A 16,927-nucleotide genomic window follows, 5' to 3' on the forward strand; every position below is an offset into this window, starting at 1 on the left:
ACAGCGGTTGAGTGGTTAGCGCGCAGACCTCACAGCTAGGAGACCCGGGTTCAATTCCACCCTCGGCCATCTCTCTGTGTGGAGTTTGCATGTTCTCCCCGTGCATGCGTGGGTTTTCTCCGGGTACTCTGGTTTCCTTCCACATTCCAAAAACATGCTAGGTTAATTGGCAACTCCAAATTGTCCATAGGTATGAATGTGAGTGTGAATGGTTGTTTGTCTATATGTGCCCTGTGATTGGCTGGCGTCCAGCCCAGGGTGTACTCCGCCTCTCACCCAAAGACAGCTGGGATAGGCTCCAGCACCCCTGTGACCCTCATGAGGATAAGCGGTAGAAAATGAATAAATGAATGAATTAGTCCATAGGTGTGAATGTGAGTGTGAATGGTTTGTCTATATGTGTCCTGTGATTGGCTGGTGACCAGTCCAGGGGGTACCCCGCCTTTCACCCAAAGACAAATGATGCATTTACTTATTACTGCCCTAAATCCAAGCCATACACCAGACAGACCGCAATGCTTGATCAAAATAAATAAAAATGACTACAAATACCTGTAGGGTTGTTCGCCCGTGTGCGTTCGCAAATGTCTGGTGAGGTTTGCCGAGCGGGGGAAGATTTTCCCACAGTACCTTCATGAGAGAATGGATACAAAAAAGCAAAAAGGGGAAAGACAAACACAGACAAAAATATTTATAACACCATTACTGCAACACACACAAAAAAAAGTGATAATGTGGTGTGGCAGCACAGACCTGCAGGCGTAACGCTCCTTGCCCTTACGGAGGATGGCGTCCGAGAGTGAAGGTGGGGGCGAGCGGAAGTTGAAGAGCGGGTGAGCCGAATGTTGCAGTGAGGTGGGCGGCACGTCCAGTTTTAGAGCACTGAAGCTCTCCAGTTTTTCTGTCATGTTCTCCATGGCAGACATCTGCAGGGATATGGGGAGGAGATATATTTAGAGATATATACTGCATACCATTACCTCTAAATTAATTAAGCCACATACTGGGGGGGTGGGGGGGGGCACCTTAACTATACCAGCATCAAGCTCTGCTGTATGTACAGTACACCAACATAAATTCACCTTTGGCTCCTTCTGTTCTCCATCCTCATCCTCCCTTCTTACCAGGCCAACAAATTGCCTAAATGAGACATTCAAGTGTTCCATATGGTGCTGCACACTAAAGTGTGAGATACCCTCAACTGATTTCTGCTTCCCTATTAAGAAGCATGTGAACAATGGTGGGAGGTGGAGGTGGGGGGTGGAGAGAAGGGGTGGGTAGTTTTGCAGGCAGGAGTTTATTTGCCAAAAACAGCTTACATCCTTCCTATTTTTGCCAAGAGACACAGAGACAGACACTCTGTCTCGATGTGTTTAGTTGCAGTCTGAGAACAAGTGGAGGGTGGGGGGTAAGGGGGAGGGGGTCAAGGGAGGTGGTTTCGTCATAAAACAGAATTAGAGGTGGCATTGTGTTTGAATCGTTGTTTGGCTGAGACGTGCGTAGACACAATAAGGAGACTAAGACGCTTTGACCAAGGGAAAACATCCTATAAGGTCATTAGGATGAATTGGGTTATCACTATATTGGCGTTCTAACTGATAATAGAAGTCAAGAAGTTGGCTGGTGAGTGAGATCAGCTGATTACTACGGGTGAGCGTGGCAGGCTTTTTCTCATGAGTGATTTGACAAAAAAGGAGTGAAAACCAGCTGATTCACTTCTAGGTGACTGATGCCGGAATAGTCACGACTGCTGCTTGCTAACATAAACCAGTGACAATTTCAGTCATTATAATTACTATATGACATATTTGCAGCATGTTTGCGCGTGTTTGCAGAATGTGTGCATTGCGAAGTCACGGTTGGTAGAGAACACAGATTTCCAGGCCAGATTAAACCGTTTCCCCAACAAGAGCCCCTCATTCTCCTGGACACAAACACAGGATGTTCTTGATGGACGTGGTGCTATTATCTAGCCAGCCAGCCCGACACAGAAAAAAAAAGAAAAATTTAGAGGGGGTTGAGTTATTAGCAGGCCTATGGGCCCCCACTACGCAAACAATACCACGACTAAGATTAGCCAAGCGAGGCATTTTGCTACCATTCAAATGCGTAGTATTCTGTTTTTTAAAATGAGCATTCATCCTATCATTATTCACAATCAGGATTTGTACAGGCAGCGAGGGCCTGGGGACAGTACAACAATGTGAATGATTATCAAAGGGACCGCAAGAGCAGGCCGTGTCTTCCAGAAAAAGGTAGAAGTGACAAAGAACACTGGCGCCATTCAATAAACAAAGGAAGAAGTCATACAGCCCTGGAGAAAATAACATCACCAGCGTGGAATCCTATCGATTCAAGTTTGAGCAGCGTGGGAGGCAAGTTTTGTGTGTAGATGTACTCTACCTGTGGATGGAAAAGCTGAGGCGAGGGCCTGAGGAACTTCTCCTTCAGAGCTCCTACAGGGTCAAGTAGCTTCCTCTTCTCCACCCTGCTGGACCAACAACAAGGCAGAGGGTTACGTACCAAGGTCAGAACTAGTTGAACCAATAACGCTGCTCTCTACTGGTAGAACCTTTGTGTGATAGTAGCGGTGGTCTAATCGGAGCAGAAATACCTGTAGATGGGGTCCATGAAGAAGGCAGAGGGTTTGGCGTAGTGGAGAGGCGGTGGTTGGTGTGGCTGTGCTTGTGGTTGCTGGTGAGGTGCGATGGGGGATTGATGCAGCGATTGGGAATGGGGATGTGGAAAACCAGGAGCTTCATCCTTGATCTGCACCCCTTTTCCAACTCCGTAGACTTGGTTCTTCTGATTGTGTGGTTCAGCTGCCACGCCGTTATGATCCCCTCGGCTTCTGCTGTTAATACTGAGGTCCAGTGGTTGTTCTTCACTGCTAGATATTACCGAAGGACCGCTGCTGCTCCCAGTGCGATGGCTTGGATTTGAGGGGTTAGTAGGAGTTGGAGGAGATAACTTACTCTCCTTGGGCTTTGTGCTGAGATCACACGGTGATTCACCTGTAGGAACCGGAGCAGCTCCAAGAGCACCGGAAACCATCTTTTGCAGCTGCTCACGCGGCGATTTAGGCTCACCCTTAAAGAACAGGCCAGAGTTGAGGGCACCTCGATCGGTGCTAAATGGGTAGATGGAGTTGTGGAAATTGGGTAGGAAGTGGAAGGGAAACATAGAGTGGTAGGGCATGGGACCCATCTTCTTCTCTTGATGGAGGCCTATCAAACCTGGACCAAAATATTTTTCAGCAATAGAAGCAATGGCTTTGATGGAATCAGTGGCCGCGTTGGCGTTCGTGGTGGTGGGCGGGAGGGCTTGCTCATCAGGCGGCGGGAAGAAAGAGTGCTGCGTTGATGCAGAGGATAAAAAGGGGAGATCCATGGAGAGATTCCCTGAACTGGACACGACTGGTAACACTGTGCCGCTTGGGTCGTCTAACTGGTGGCCATCTTGACTCGATAGGGGAACAGAAGACTTCCTTCTTTTGCCGTTTCGCTCGCGTTCACTATCTCCATCGCTATCCAAGTCAGAACCGTCGCCAGAGGCCGTACCAGTTGTCGTGTCCAAATCTGTCCCACTTGTGGTGTTAACATCCTCAAGGTCACTGCCATCTGAAATGTCTGCCATCTTGGATTTAGGCTTTGCTTCTCCACCAGAGGAAAAATCCAGTTTAGTGTCACTGTCTTTGTCCTCGGCCACACTCATACTGTTGCCTCCATTACTGTTTGTGGAGCTAACCAATGACAGTGGAGGCCCATCTATCGGGCTTTGAGGCAGCTTGACCTCTTGGCTGCCGCTGCCGAGGGGCGTCTTCATCATAGGACTGGCTGGCAATAATGGCGGTCGTGGATACAGTGATGGGGGAAAAATGCCTGGGAAACCATGAGGGAGGGATGGGAAACCATGAGGTCCTGGCGGAAAGGGCAAGCCAGCATGAGGGTGAGGTCTGGAAGGAAAGTAGTCAGTGAAGCCTAAACCTGATTGGTTCAGACCAGGAAGGTGGGGATGGTGGGACTTGGCCTTGGCGATGATGGGACTGGAACTCATGCCGGGATTGAACATCCCCGTTGGAGAGCCGTAATGATTTTTGCCTTCGCAGAAGCGGCGATGCTTGTTTAGGGAGGAGGTAGTGCTGAACAACTGGCCACAGTCCTTACACTTTATCTGAGTACGGCAGTCAGCGTGCATGCGCTTGTGGCGGCAGAGATTGGAGAACTGGGTGTAGGATTTGTGGCAAACCTCACCTGGGGGTACAAGAAGAGGCAGCCCATCAGGGCCTGGTTAAACCCTTTTTAACACTGTCTCTAACTGTGTAAACCAAAGTATACACAACACATACAATGAATGGGAATGGATATTGGAGTACAAGTTAAAGGTACAGCATACATCCATTTTAGTCATTTGCACAATGTATTGGTTGTATTGGTCAGATAGCTAGATCATTGATGAGGACTTATGTATTTGATTAAAAACTACAAACTACAACACTTATATGCTAGGACTACGTTAAAAAGCATTTCAGTATGTGGAATCAAACTATGGAATGCATTGAGTAAGACCCTCAAACAATGCACAACGATGAGCCAATTCAAGAAACAATACAAGCAGTTGATGTTTGCTAAATACAAGGATGAAGAGTCTTGAACCAGTCATGATGTGCTATATATATCACTATATTGACACTTACTATGGTACCCATTATGTCATTGGATGGTCATATCACCGAGTACTTCGGTACGTGACAAAAATAAAATAAAATAAAAAATACTTAAACTATATTAGGAAAGCAGGAAGTGAACAAATGGAACAGTTACAGATTGTAAAAGTACCAGATGGAGGGGTAGGATTTAATAAGTTTTGCTTCTTCCTACTCCTTTTGGACATGTGGAACTGTGAACTGATTATGTGATGCATTCAATTGTAAACTGATGTATGTTCAAATGAAATAAAACCATTACCATTACCATTACAAGTGTGCACAGAAGACATTAAAAAACATGCAGGACTCAGACTTACAGATAAAAGGTTTGACGCTGCTGTGGATGTGTTTATGTTGTTTGAGGCCGGATGAGGTGGCGAAGGTCTTGCCACATTCAGGACAAGTGTGAGCTCTCGCCCCCACGTGTTGGGAACGGATGTGACGCTGTAGGTTGCTTGGATCTGTGAACACCTGAAACGCAAAATAATGTAGAGACATATGAATATTTTACTTTCACAGCACCAATAAAGTTCCAGATGACGGTGATATTCATCTACACATGGCATGGATCTCTTTAGGAATATAACTGATAAAAAAGGTAAAAAGCCTGTGTGTCCAGTGCACCACTTACGTGCCGGGTATGCTGTACCTTATCACAATTTTCACACTCAAAGCGCTTGCCGCTGTCATGTGACATCTGATGACGGATGAGGTTGGACTTCCAGTTGAAGGCTTTGGGACACTGGTCACATTTGTACTCCCTCTCCTCTGTGTGGACTATCATATGTTGGCCCAGACTTCATGCGCACAATACAGCAAAATTAACCCAATGGCACATTTGCAGACACTTAAGGAGAACGTAGGAGTAGAATTTACCTGTATTCGTTTGGGAAGATCTTCTCACAGTCTTTACACTCGTGGACGGGCTCATCACTCTCCTCCCGCTCCTGTTTGAAGTCTTCTCTCAGGGTGTGAAAGATGGAGCCGACATTGGTGCATGAATACTTCTGGTGCCGACGCAACTCGAGTGTTGATGAGAACAGTTCGTCACAGTCTTCACAACGGTACATCTGCTCATCTAAATGCACAAAACCACACAAAAACACACCATTGGAGATTTGTGGTCAATGCAGTAGCTATAGCTATTAAACAATAACATTACATGTGAAGTATTTCCATTATGCCTCATATTAACTCTCTAACAAGATCTCAGTGTATAGACTGGTCATATATCTCATCTCGTTTCATATTATCTACATACTGTATTTCTATATTGTGTATTTTGTACTGCTTAACTGACTCTGTACTCTTTCTGCGGTGCAATACAAATTTCCCCACTGAGGGACGAATAAAGGCATATCTTAATCTCTTAATCTTAATCTTACATTTACTCATGTGTCTTTCTACACATCCATAATTCTATACATTACTTTCAAAGATAGAAAAGCATTTTTAATGACGATGTCTTAATGTAACATCTTAGTTCACACACACTTAACCAAAAAAAAAAGACTTTAACTCAAATTTTGTCCGGTGTATGAATAATTTTGGATGATTTCCATGTAGCATTGAATGTACAGTCCATCGTTCTCACAGCAATACAGATCTATTGCCTCTCTCTGTGTTACTTACATCGAAATGAACTCCTCCAGTATTTAAGTGGTAAAAACAACAACCCTTCATTGACGTTTGCATAAAATGGAAATCAATTAGCAGTGAAACATAGCCTTCATTAACACAGTTAATTGCTTCTTCAGTTCAAGTGGGCCTGCAAGAGTAGAGGCGGGAAACAATAGGGACCATGCAGTCTTTTCCCTTCCATGTTGATAACCTTTACAATACTTCTCACCAACGAGGTCAAACGCATAAAAGCTGGAGCCAGCCTTTCGAGTACAATAGCAAGTTCCTGAGTGCGTGTCCAAGTTCAACAGCTCAAGGGGTGGGAGGAAGCCCAGTGGAGTCTCTTTGTGTACGGCCGCGAGGAGTGTGCATGTGGGCATGTGGGCATTTTCCAAAAAAGAATGAGCCTCAAGGAACTAGAGGTAAGCACGCAGGGCCGAGGTAGCGCCGACAGCACCCACCTGCCACCCTAAAACGTTCACAGCCATCCATCATTGCAATGAGTTTATCTGCACTGGCTTACAATGCATGCTTCACCCATTTGACCATTTATCCAGCTAGACCTTCTCGGGCACATTAAAAGAGTATTAACTTAGCAACAAGGATGAGGAGGAGGATTAATGACCCTGCTGGTCAATGGGCCATTACACTGGGCTCATATGCTAAACTAAATACCACTTTGGCTCCAGCATACACACGCTTCACGCACAGTCTCTATTTGGTTTCCCCTTGCCCCCCCAGGAAAGTAGGACTAACTTGCACAACAATGCCTTTAAGTTTACAAATGCTTGAAAAAGGTCACACATTCATGCACTCCTGTGCATCGGATGCGTGTTTTTTCCTCCTCAAGCTGGTGGTGGCTTTAAAGAGGAGCCTAATGACTCTCTGGGAGATGATTGGAAGTACAATTATGTGCAGTTTAACAGCTAATCTGGAGGGGGGGGGGTTGTCTCAGGGGACTCCTCAAGGGCTCGACATCCAATGCCACAAAGATAAACACACAGAGGAAATAATGCTCTTCATTAATTAGGTAGCCAACCCTCCTTTTTAAAATCATCATCAGTGGCATCATTAGGCCTATTTTAGGGGGTCTTCAGTCTCCCTAAAATGTTCTTAAGGCCCCCTAAATAATTGGATATTTTAAATTGATTTTTACATTTTTTTTATTGATTTTTTTAACAAAAAAATCTCTGACAAATTTTATATAATCGGGCAAAAGCAAGCTAATAAGCAATAAGGAGGCTAATACTAGCCTACTACTACTACTACTACTACTACTACTACTACTACTACTACAAGTAATAATAATCAGAAGAAGAATAATGATGATAGCAATAATAATGAATAATATTATAATAATTATTATATAATTGATGACTGTCCACTGGACAGAATGGTTGCAGAGCTTGAGCAGTGGTTTTGCAGTGTAGATTGTGTGTACTTGTGTACATTTAATGGTGGCCTAAAACAATTGAGTATCTCTACTAAATCTGTCCAAAAGTGGGAAAGTTATATCCTGGTTCTTGTTATTTGTTTTTTGGATTTGGGGATTTTTTTTCAATGTCTACTACATTCATTCATATTCTGTGCATCTCCAGGGGGCTAAGCCCCCCCGTCCTCAGAACCTAGTGACGCCCCTGATTATCATCATACACTATCTTTGATTTTTTCTTCAATATCTTATCATTTAAACACTGTGTCGCATACATGCTCAGAGGGATTGAACACATGATTTAGACACACCAACACACACACACACACACACACACCCCTTCGGCATCACATATTTGCATACTTATTCCAGCATGTAATAAAACTGCAATGTCCTATTATCTTATTACGTTGTTATTATTATACACGTGTATTAATGCATGACAAGAACTACATAAAACAACAACAGGGCCATTTTTAATCGTCATCTTTTTGAATGGAAACATTTCAACCAGTCGAGATATCCGAATAACAACAGGTGTAAATCTCGAAGGATTAAATATCATTTCCAATGATAAACTCTATTTCTGGGCTTGATTTCATAGACTGACAATTAATTAATTCCTTTAATTAATAATTCACTCGCTTTAACAAGCTGAAATACCAAATTTTAGTGTTATTAAAATATAAATATAAAATGATTTAGAATCATTTATGATTGGAATAAAGTAGTTTTCCAAAGTAAAAGGAAAGTGTAGGAAGTGTGTTTTCCATGTGCGGCGAAAAGGAACATGTTTGCAGGATAGAGTTTGTTTAAAAAATGGACTAATGAGTCGCATTAGTCTTACCTTGTAAATTGGGTGCCATGGATCCCTCCGGGAAAATGCCGTCCTTCATATAAACTAAAAGCTCCTCCCCTGCCTCAATGTCCCGGACACTTTTATAATAAATCTGTGGAGGAAAGAAAAAGATTCTTTAATATACATTTTCTCTATTTATTTTGATTATTGTTAGAATATTAGATTGAAATGATTTCATCAGGATTTCAAAATGTATGAGAATAAGACATGACTGTGATGAACATTTTGTCTTTGTTGTTGCTGCAATTAAAACGATTTCCATAAATGAGACCACACGCAAACGCATCTTACACATTTATTAACACACGTCACAATAAAGAAAACGAATTTAGATGTCAAAAGAAGAAAATGTATTATGTATTAAATTAAAACCGATGTGCATTTATGACAAAGATTTACCGCCGCAACAAACGACAGTAGTATCAAATTTAAAAAGAACATTTTTTAATCAACATTAATCAACATTATTTTTATGGCACTTTAAATGCGGTCATGAAAATATCGAAAGAAGAGGGACAAAACTTGCATATTTGACCATACATTTACCATAAAATAATAGCCTAAACAAATACAGTCAACGCATGCACATGTAATGCATGATTAATCCTAATCATAATTTTCATCAGAAATGTAGCGATCCATACATCTTATAGCCTCAATTAACGAATCCCTATTCCAAGATCAGCAGCCGTTAGGTCGCCGACAGATTGCAATGCCATGTATGGACACAAGGGGGAGCTCTATGCCAATTGGAGGTCGTCCCCAGCAAGCCACCCCGGCGCACACACACCGGAGGGACTAACTCCAAAGAGTTGGAAGATAAAGTTGTCATGCCACTTTAATATTTGTAGCATTATTATTATTATTGTTATTTATTATTATTATTATTATTGCTATTAACCGTAGCTCCGTTCCTGACTGAGATCTGACCTTTCTTTTCTCCGTTAGACGAAAGAGTTGCGAAAGTTGCGCGGCGGTGCGGAGAGCCTCCAGCTGTACGAGCACGTCGGTCCCGGTGGAGTTGGCCACACAACCCATACTCGCTACTCCACCACCACCACCTCCACGTCCACGTATACCGCGGGCTACCGGAGTTGACGGAGCCGGGGACGGGACGTCTCGGAGCGTCCCGGAGCGTCCCAGCGCTGTGCTCGGGTCCGATGATGACTTTTCCTCCTCCGGCTGGTCGATGCAAAGCAAAGGTGGTCGTGTGATGATTCTGCTGCCGCTGCTACTTCTTTAGACTTTTCTCTGATCTAGTCCCCGAGTCCTTCAAGATGATGATGACGAAGATGAGTCTCCTCTCTCTCTCTCTCTCTCTCTCTCTCTCTCTCTCTCGCTCTCTCTCTATTAGGGATTCCTCCTAACGGCCCCAGTGCTCTCTCTCCCTACCCTCTCTCTCTTTCTCTGGTCCCCCCGCCGGCCACTCCTCCTCGTCTTATCTCCAGCCAAAGCACCGAGGACCCCTCCCCGCACGTCCGAGTCCCCAACAGCCGCATGCATCTAATATTGATGTCCATCATGGATAAAAGCCAACCTGGGTGACCTGCACACGCCGCTGTCACAAAGTTGCTGTCACACGCCAACGAATCAAGGCGAATTGTACACGCGTGTAATCACAATTAAGGAGGAAAAACAGAATGGAGAAACATTAGTGCTTTTATTTGTTTTAACGTTTTGATTATTTTTTTAGCTTTTAAATGAGATACTAGATTTTGTTAAAATGTGCATTCATATATATATACTGTATATATACATATATACTGTATAATTAATACTGAAAGAGAGAAAATGTTATTGAAGGTAAAAAAAAAGTTGAAATAAACCAAATAAAATGAGAATTAATTAAAACTTCAAGAGTCAACATTTGTAAATAGTCAAGTGGATTGTAGATTTTATTGTATAAAACATTTTTATTTACAAAGGTCAAATAATATAATATTAAATAAAATAATATATTAATATAAAATAATATTATTATATAATATGCTTGTCATAAAGAATAGATACATGTTGTGCTGCCCAATTACTATGGAGAAATAATATAATCCTGTAAATTCACTGCTCACCAATTACAAATTTGGCCGTTTAAAAAGGAATGGTACAACATACACCCCCCCCCCCCTTCCACTCGGTACATGAGTGGATTCTATACAGTGGGGCCTGCAACCTGTCTTGACCTCTTCCCCTGTCCAGTGTTCAGAGGAAAGACGTCGCATCGATCAATGCCAGCGTCAGGTCCCCCACTTCAGGCTCACGCACACATTCACTGACCCCCCCCCCCCACACACACACAGTGACTGCCTATTGATGGATCCATCCAGGGGTAGAAAGGGCCGATGAGTCGCACTCCCCAGCAGAAAGATGAAGGCGTGAATAGAAAGTGTAAGGGGGGGACGAGGTTCACAGTTTAACCAACCTCCCCATCATTGACGAACGAACACACACACACACACACACACACACTTTTCACCAGAGCCCTTGGTGGACCATCTTTATGGGTGCATTTAAGACATGCTAAGTGTGAAATCATGCGTGAGCATGTAAATAAATTAATTCATGTACAGGAATATGAATTATTCACTATGTTGCATTCACGAGTGAGCCAAAAAAGGAATACTTGCTTTTTCTTTTTAAAGGCCCCTGCTTAAATCTGCAGTGTGCACATATTTTCATTGTGCATGAAAAAGAGCAGAAAAGGGAAATGACTGAACATGCTGTTAAAAACCACATTTTAGCAGTGAGTGGCTGCATGTTGTGGTGTGTAAATAAATGATGGGCTCATAACTGGGGCTGGGAAAACAAAGGCAAAGCCATTTGCAAGGTACAAACTGCAAAGCACATCAAAAAGCAACAAAGCACATGACCTTTACTGGGTCTAGTAGTTCTGCGCAATTTTCAATGGTGCAGCATTTTTTTTTTTATGTGACATTGTGCGACAGTGGCAGGGGCACTGATTTGAAAATCTTAAAAAGGATTAGGCAGGTTGGTGTCACCAGCCAATTGGTGCTTGTCAATCTCGGAGGCCCCCGTGTCGTCCTTCTTACTTGCTGCCTTTTTCTTTTTGCAAATGTCTGAAGCTTAAATGGCCACGCTGGCCTGGCCGGTCCCCTCCAGTGTGACAGAGTGACAGGTGGCAAGTCAAGACGGAGACGACGAAGAAAGGAGACAAAAGGGCAGCGAGGAACAGGCGGCCCTGGCAAGCGAGGCGCGAGGAGGACCCGGCTATGCAGGCGGGGATTATGAAACAAATAAGAGCGGAGTGACAAGAATGTGAAAACATACACAGGCCGGTCATATGGAAGCATTTGGCTCGTGTTGTATCACTGTCATGTCGCATTGCAATGTCCTGTGACATTTCATCTTGAGGGGCAAGTTGCACTCCTCTTTTGCATTTGGATGAACATTCTACTCTCTATGTGACGCACTAGTTATACCTCTGTTGGACCAGTCAAACAGTCATGGTGGCAGTGACAGTGACCTCTTCAGCTTAGAGCACAGTGGAAATACCAATGTATCCTATTTTCTGGGCTGGTACCTTAATGTAACATGAACAGCTATCCATCCATATACTATGTTTTTTAGGTAGATGACTTTTCCTCTTCATAAGACTGCTTCCAGTATTAAACTCAGATTTAAGCCTTTCAAATTTCTGGATGGGAGCTTCAGGACAAGATATGGATAGAAATTCATTTTAATATCTACGTGTAGATGAAATGTCATCCAAATCTGATGGTGCCAAATATGTTAATTCTGTAGTGTGATGAAGAAACCATACATTATTAGACCAGCCTTGTTTCTTCAATTTCTTGTTAATTGTAATGGCAGGTACCACAACAAGTGTGTTAGCTGAAGAATACAATGAACTCGACAACGTGGAATGCCTAAAAGCAATGTTTCTTGCAGTGTAATGCCATAGCTATTGATGTAAGAACATAAATGATTTTGGTCATTATCAAGAAAACCACGGATTCAACTTTTTGTGGTCAGTACTGTATTTGTGAAAATGTGCCTTTGGTTGTACCAGGCTTTAAAGTGAACAAAAAAAGTGAACATTTTTTCCATCACTATGTGAGTCACTAATGGTCTCACCTTGGCCCCCACATTGAAACATTTCTGGCTTTGCCACTGCTGCTGCACTAAGATTGCTAGGTCTACATGAAAATTATGAAACTTGATTTTCTTCACTGGACTGAAGAATGAAAAAAAATGAAAAAAAATTTAACTAGCCACTGTGTTGACTTTTGAAACAAATGTCACATGTTGTTTACGGCCACCTTGACAAGCTAAATGCTGATGCTCTATCCATTTGCTTCACAACACAGATATGTTCATTCAGCTGATATTGGAAATTGACAGTAGGACTATATGGGCATATCAGTGATCGGCAAAAAGCCAATATCAGACATTCGTACCCATAACTATAGCCTAAACAACATAACATAACTAGTCTACTTGCAGTGTGTTTTCTGTGCTCAATAAACACGGACCTACATTACCACTATTTGAGTTTATACATGGTAAGTCAGGGGTCTCCAACCAGTAGCTCATGAGCTACCAGGAGCTCCTAACCACTTAGCAAGTAGCTCTCGAAAGAGTTTATTCATTTATTATCAACTCCTATAGCAACATAATTAAGAAGTGGTAGTAGGGCTTGAGAGTGTGGCCAATCAGACCGGAGTGGGTGTGCCTGTGGTTGGACCGTGGGTGGAATAAATGAAAACAGACTGTTTTAGAAATCTAAGGAAATACAGCTGGAATAGGTGCAGATTCTGAAAGATCTAAAAAGGGGTCTATGCAGGTTATCATGTGTAGCTGCTCTATAGCAGTCCATAACTCAATAGGCTGAAAATTAGAATAATAGGTCCGATTTAATGTTTGTGAGTAGGATTTTTTTTCTTTGTTTTTTTTAACTGTTACTGTTTTGTTGTACTATAGCCTGGACTACACTAAAACCAGCACTGGAAACAGCTGTGTGCACGGAAGATGTAGGAGCCGCAAGTTGAAAGACGCAAAGGTTATAAATCAACCATTAACTGTAGAAATACTGCAGCACCGGATCTTTGCTAAAAGTGAAGTTGGTCTTCCCTCAAGAGCTTCCACTCTTCAAGATACAAGCAAATGAATACATGTTCAACTCTTGTAAGCCATTGGTTCCATTCCTTGCCTACCTTGACTTATGCTACTATTATGTCTGTTGTGGCAATTGGAACAGACCGAGGTCGGATTGCTTTCTCACTACGACTGAAACACATTTGTTTGGAACTGGTCCAAGACCACCTCTTCTAGGAAGTCTCGTGTGGTTAGTTTGGTCCGACCCGAGTTCAATTACTGTCTTTACACCTGACAAAACAAACCACATCCAGTGGGGAAGTTCGATTCAGGGTCTGTTAACAAAGGATCAATCTATTATTGTTTAAGTGCTGGTCTGCCTGACCTAAAATCTAATTTTTAATACTCCACTCTAGCCGTGAAATATGTATTCTGTTTTATCTTTGTGATTGTTTACACAGAATTCCATTTTCACATTTGGCATTTCTTCACCCTTTGTATTGAGTTGTGGTCTCCTATAGAGCAGCTACACACAATAACCTGCAGAGAAAACTTTTTAGATTTTTCAGAATCTGCAGCTATTCCAGCTGTATTTCCTTGGATTTGTGCTTCCTGCCAACACGGTCTATTTTAATTTATGCCACCCACGGCCCGCCTCTGGACATGCCCACTCCACTGTGATTGGTGCTTCCTCACTATGAACCATTTAAGGAAGTCCCCTGGGTCTCCTTTAAGTGTTTTGAATTGTTTTTCATTCAACGTTAATATTACTTTATTATAATATATTTTTTCCAAGATTCTATCTTGAGATTAAATTAATCCAGTAGACTTTGGTCCATATATTTTCCAAACTTCATCCCAAGTATAAACGGCAGATACATATATTCTCCCACTTCTTGGGATAATGGTTTTATGATCAAGGAGTACCGGTTGGCCTCTTCTCTCAGGCTTGTTACATAGGTCATTTCCTAATAGCCCTGGCAATTGGCCCAGCCACCGCCACACAATAGAGCCATTCCTTAATCATTACCAGCCAACATATTATGCTGCCACAATGGTAAAACACACACACACCAATCTAATACCGAGAGAAGCCTGCTCAGCACTCTTAAAGGATGGGAAACAGGACAGACAGGCAGCATTCTCACAACAATGTGTCTCCGATGTGGAGCGTGAATCAAAGTGGGACGCTTACCTGGTCTCCAGTGAGGTGGCAGGCGGCGAGGTTCTGCTCCTCAAACGAGGGGGCGGAGCGGACATACTTGAGCCAGCTGTTGCTGGGGGCGTCCGGGCCTGTGTCCAGAGCAAACTTAATGTTGCCCATGTCGTCCACCACCTGTTGGAGAGCAACGGGCCCAGCATTAGAAGAGCAGACGTTAATGATGCACAATAAAGTTCGCTCCATTACTAAAGCATTACATGTTTTCTTCATCTGTAAATGTGTTGGATTGGGTTCAATTCTATGTGATGGAAATCATCCTAAAGGTGCATCGGTGGGTGTTGGGGCCAGCCAACCATGTCAAGCCTGATGGACGGGAGGTACCACGAAGGAGAAAGGAAGAGGGAGTGGACTAACTGTGGATTCTTTGACATGTCAAAAGGCATATTGCAGCTTTTGTAACCAATGCAGTCGCCCTGAGACGAGGAGCGAGCAAGTCACGTTACCCGTATTCACACAGAATGACAGGATGAAGGGGGCAAGACGAGGGCTTGTTGTGGAATAACAAATGAGAAGGAGGAGTTTACCATGATATCTGGCTTAAAATGGACTGTTTTGATTCCATTTATGGGCATTAGTAAATGTTTGAGTGATGGAAGAGATAATAGGCATCATTACAACACTTTATAGGAAAGACAACAGTATTTTGCAGCTTACGGCATATGTTCTTAAAAGTGATACTGCTATGGTTTTCTTGTTAAAGCAGCATTGTACCTGGGGTAGCATGTAGCAACTGAACAACAATGGCTGACCACTGTGCTCTAGACTTAGACTTATTGATCCACAAGGGACATCTCTTTCAATTGCAAGAAGAAAAAAAATAGGTGTACAGTACCTATTATATAAAAAGCAATATGATTGGGTACATAGTAAGGAAATGTACCCGAAATACAAAGAATATGTTGTTGGGTATGTGTGCATTTACTGAATCAGAATCAAAATCAGAATCAGAATAGGTTTATTGCCAGGTATGATCAAACACATACTATGAATTTGTTTTGGTATAGTAGGTGCAGACACATCTATTAAAAAAGAATACAAAATATACAGAATAACAGTATAAATATATGTACACAGTCTGTTTTTTGTTTGTTATTCCGGAAGCGCAGTCTGATTGTTTTTCCTAAAAGTCCAAACTGGGTGTTAATGTAACGCATATAGTGAAAGTACTGCATATATACTGCAGTTGGGAGGCATTACTGAATGCAAAATAAAAATACCAGCCTGCATAAAGCATTTTTCATTGGGTCTGCACATTTACGTTTTGACTTTTCAAGCTCATCCACTCCACCAAGCTATCAGCCTAAAGCTCTAATTTCACCCCCATGCCGCATGTAATAGCACACTAGTGTTAGGCCTCTGGAGACAGAGCAACAGGGTTAATTACAACTCCCAATCAGCCTGGCCGAAAGGCGTTCCCGGCCCTCCAACGAGCGTGACACTCCTAATCACGGCCTACTGGAAGGAACTCAAGGTGTGATGGAGAAGAACCAACAAACCGCTAGACGTTTTTAGATGCGCATGTATAGTTCATGAACTCTGGCAGCCTTTTTTCCAAAAAGGCATGTTGTTTTTCTAGCTCGTAAAGTGTGGCTGGCCATGTTCTTGATGTGCGGGTGAAAGAGATTCTGGTGCAGGTGGTGAGTTTGCAGGGTAAATAAATATGTCAAGTGTCTGGTCGTGGGTGTGAAAGAAGTGGTGCAATGCATGCGTGCTTGTCCAGATACAAACATGCTTTGGAGGTGAGAGGGGAGTCCACCCCCTTAAATGTTTTTCAACAAGGTTAATACCAGGGCTGGAAATAACCCTACAAAGTTTACTGACCTCAGGTGACAAAAACACATTCACTTTAGTTGAAATCTTTCTGGTGATTGGAATGTCTTGAAAACTTGACCGATGTTACTAAAGTCCTCACAGTCCACATCCACAGCTACCACTTCTTTACAACGTCAATACTTGAGTCCATAGCTTTTATTTTACGTTATTTTACGCCCCTCCCACCTCCACGCCAACACTGACCAAACAGTTTGTCGTGGG

The 16,927-nt window shown here is 42.8% G+C and overlaps 1 protein-coding gene across 11 annotated transcripts in view; it reads right to left on the bottom strand.

The window, feature by feature from the left end:
- Window positions 1–16,927, bottom strand: part of prdm16 (PR domain containing 16) — a 199,079-nt gene that overhangs the window by 7,364 nt on the left and 174,788 nt on the right. For 5 of the 11 annotated variants that reach the window (XM_078798279.1, XM_058083284.2, XM_078798275.1 and 2 more), the window contains 9 exons: window positions 14,867–15,007; window positions 8,608–8,710; window positions 5,585–5,786; window positions 5,340–5,505; window positions 5,026–5,179; window positions 2,615–4,286; window positions 2,404–2,491; window positions 754–926; window positions 553–630 (listed from right to left, as the gene is read on the bottom strand). In XM_078798279.1, the coding sequence (XP_078654405.1) occupies window positions 553–630; window positions 754–926; window positions 2,404–2,491; window positions 2,615–4,286; window positions 5,026–5,179; window positions 5,340–5,505; window positions 5,585–5,786; window positions 8,608–8,710; window positions 14,867–15,007 (2,777 nt within the window). Of the gene's footprint in view, window positions 1–552; window positions 631–753; window positions 927–2,403; window positions 2,492–2,614; window positions 4,287–5,025; window positions 5,180–5,339; window positions 5,506–5,584; window positions 5,787–8,607; window positions 8,711–9,549; window positions 9,940–14,866; window positions 15,008–16,927 lie in introns of those variants that run through there. The other 6 variants (XM_078798283.1, XM_078798280.1, XM_078798281.1 and 3 more) reach the window with 4 other exon arrangements.

The sequence above is a fragment of the Doryrhamphus excisus genome, linkage group LG17, assembly GCF_037039965.1.
Source record: "Doryrhamphus excisus strain RoL-2023G ecotype Guam linkage group LG17, RoL_Dexc_Guam_v1.1, whole genome shotgun sequence".
Classification (NCBI taxonomy): domain Eukaryota; kingdom Metazoa; phylum Chordata; class Actinopteri; order Syngnathiformes; family Syngnathidae; genus Doryrhamphus; species Doryrhamphus excisus.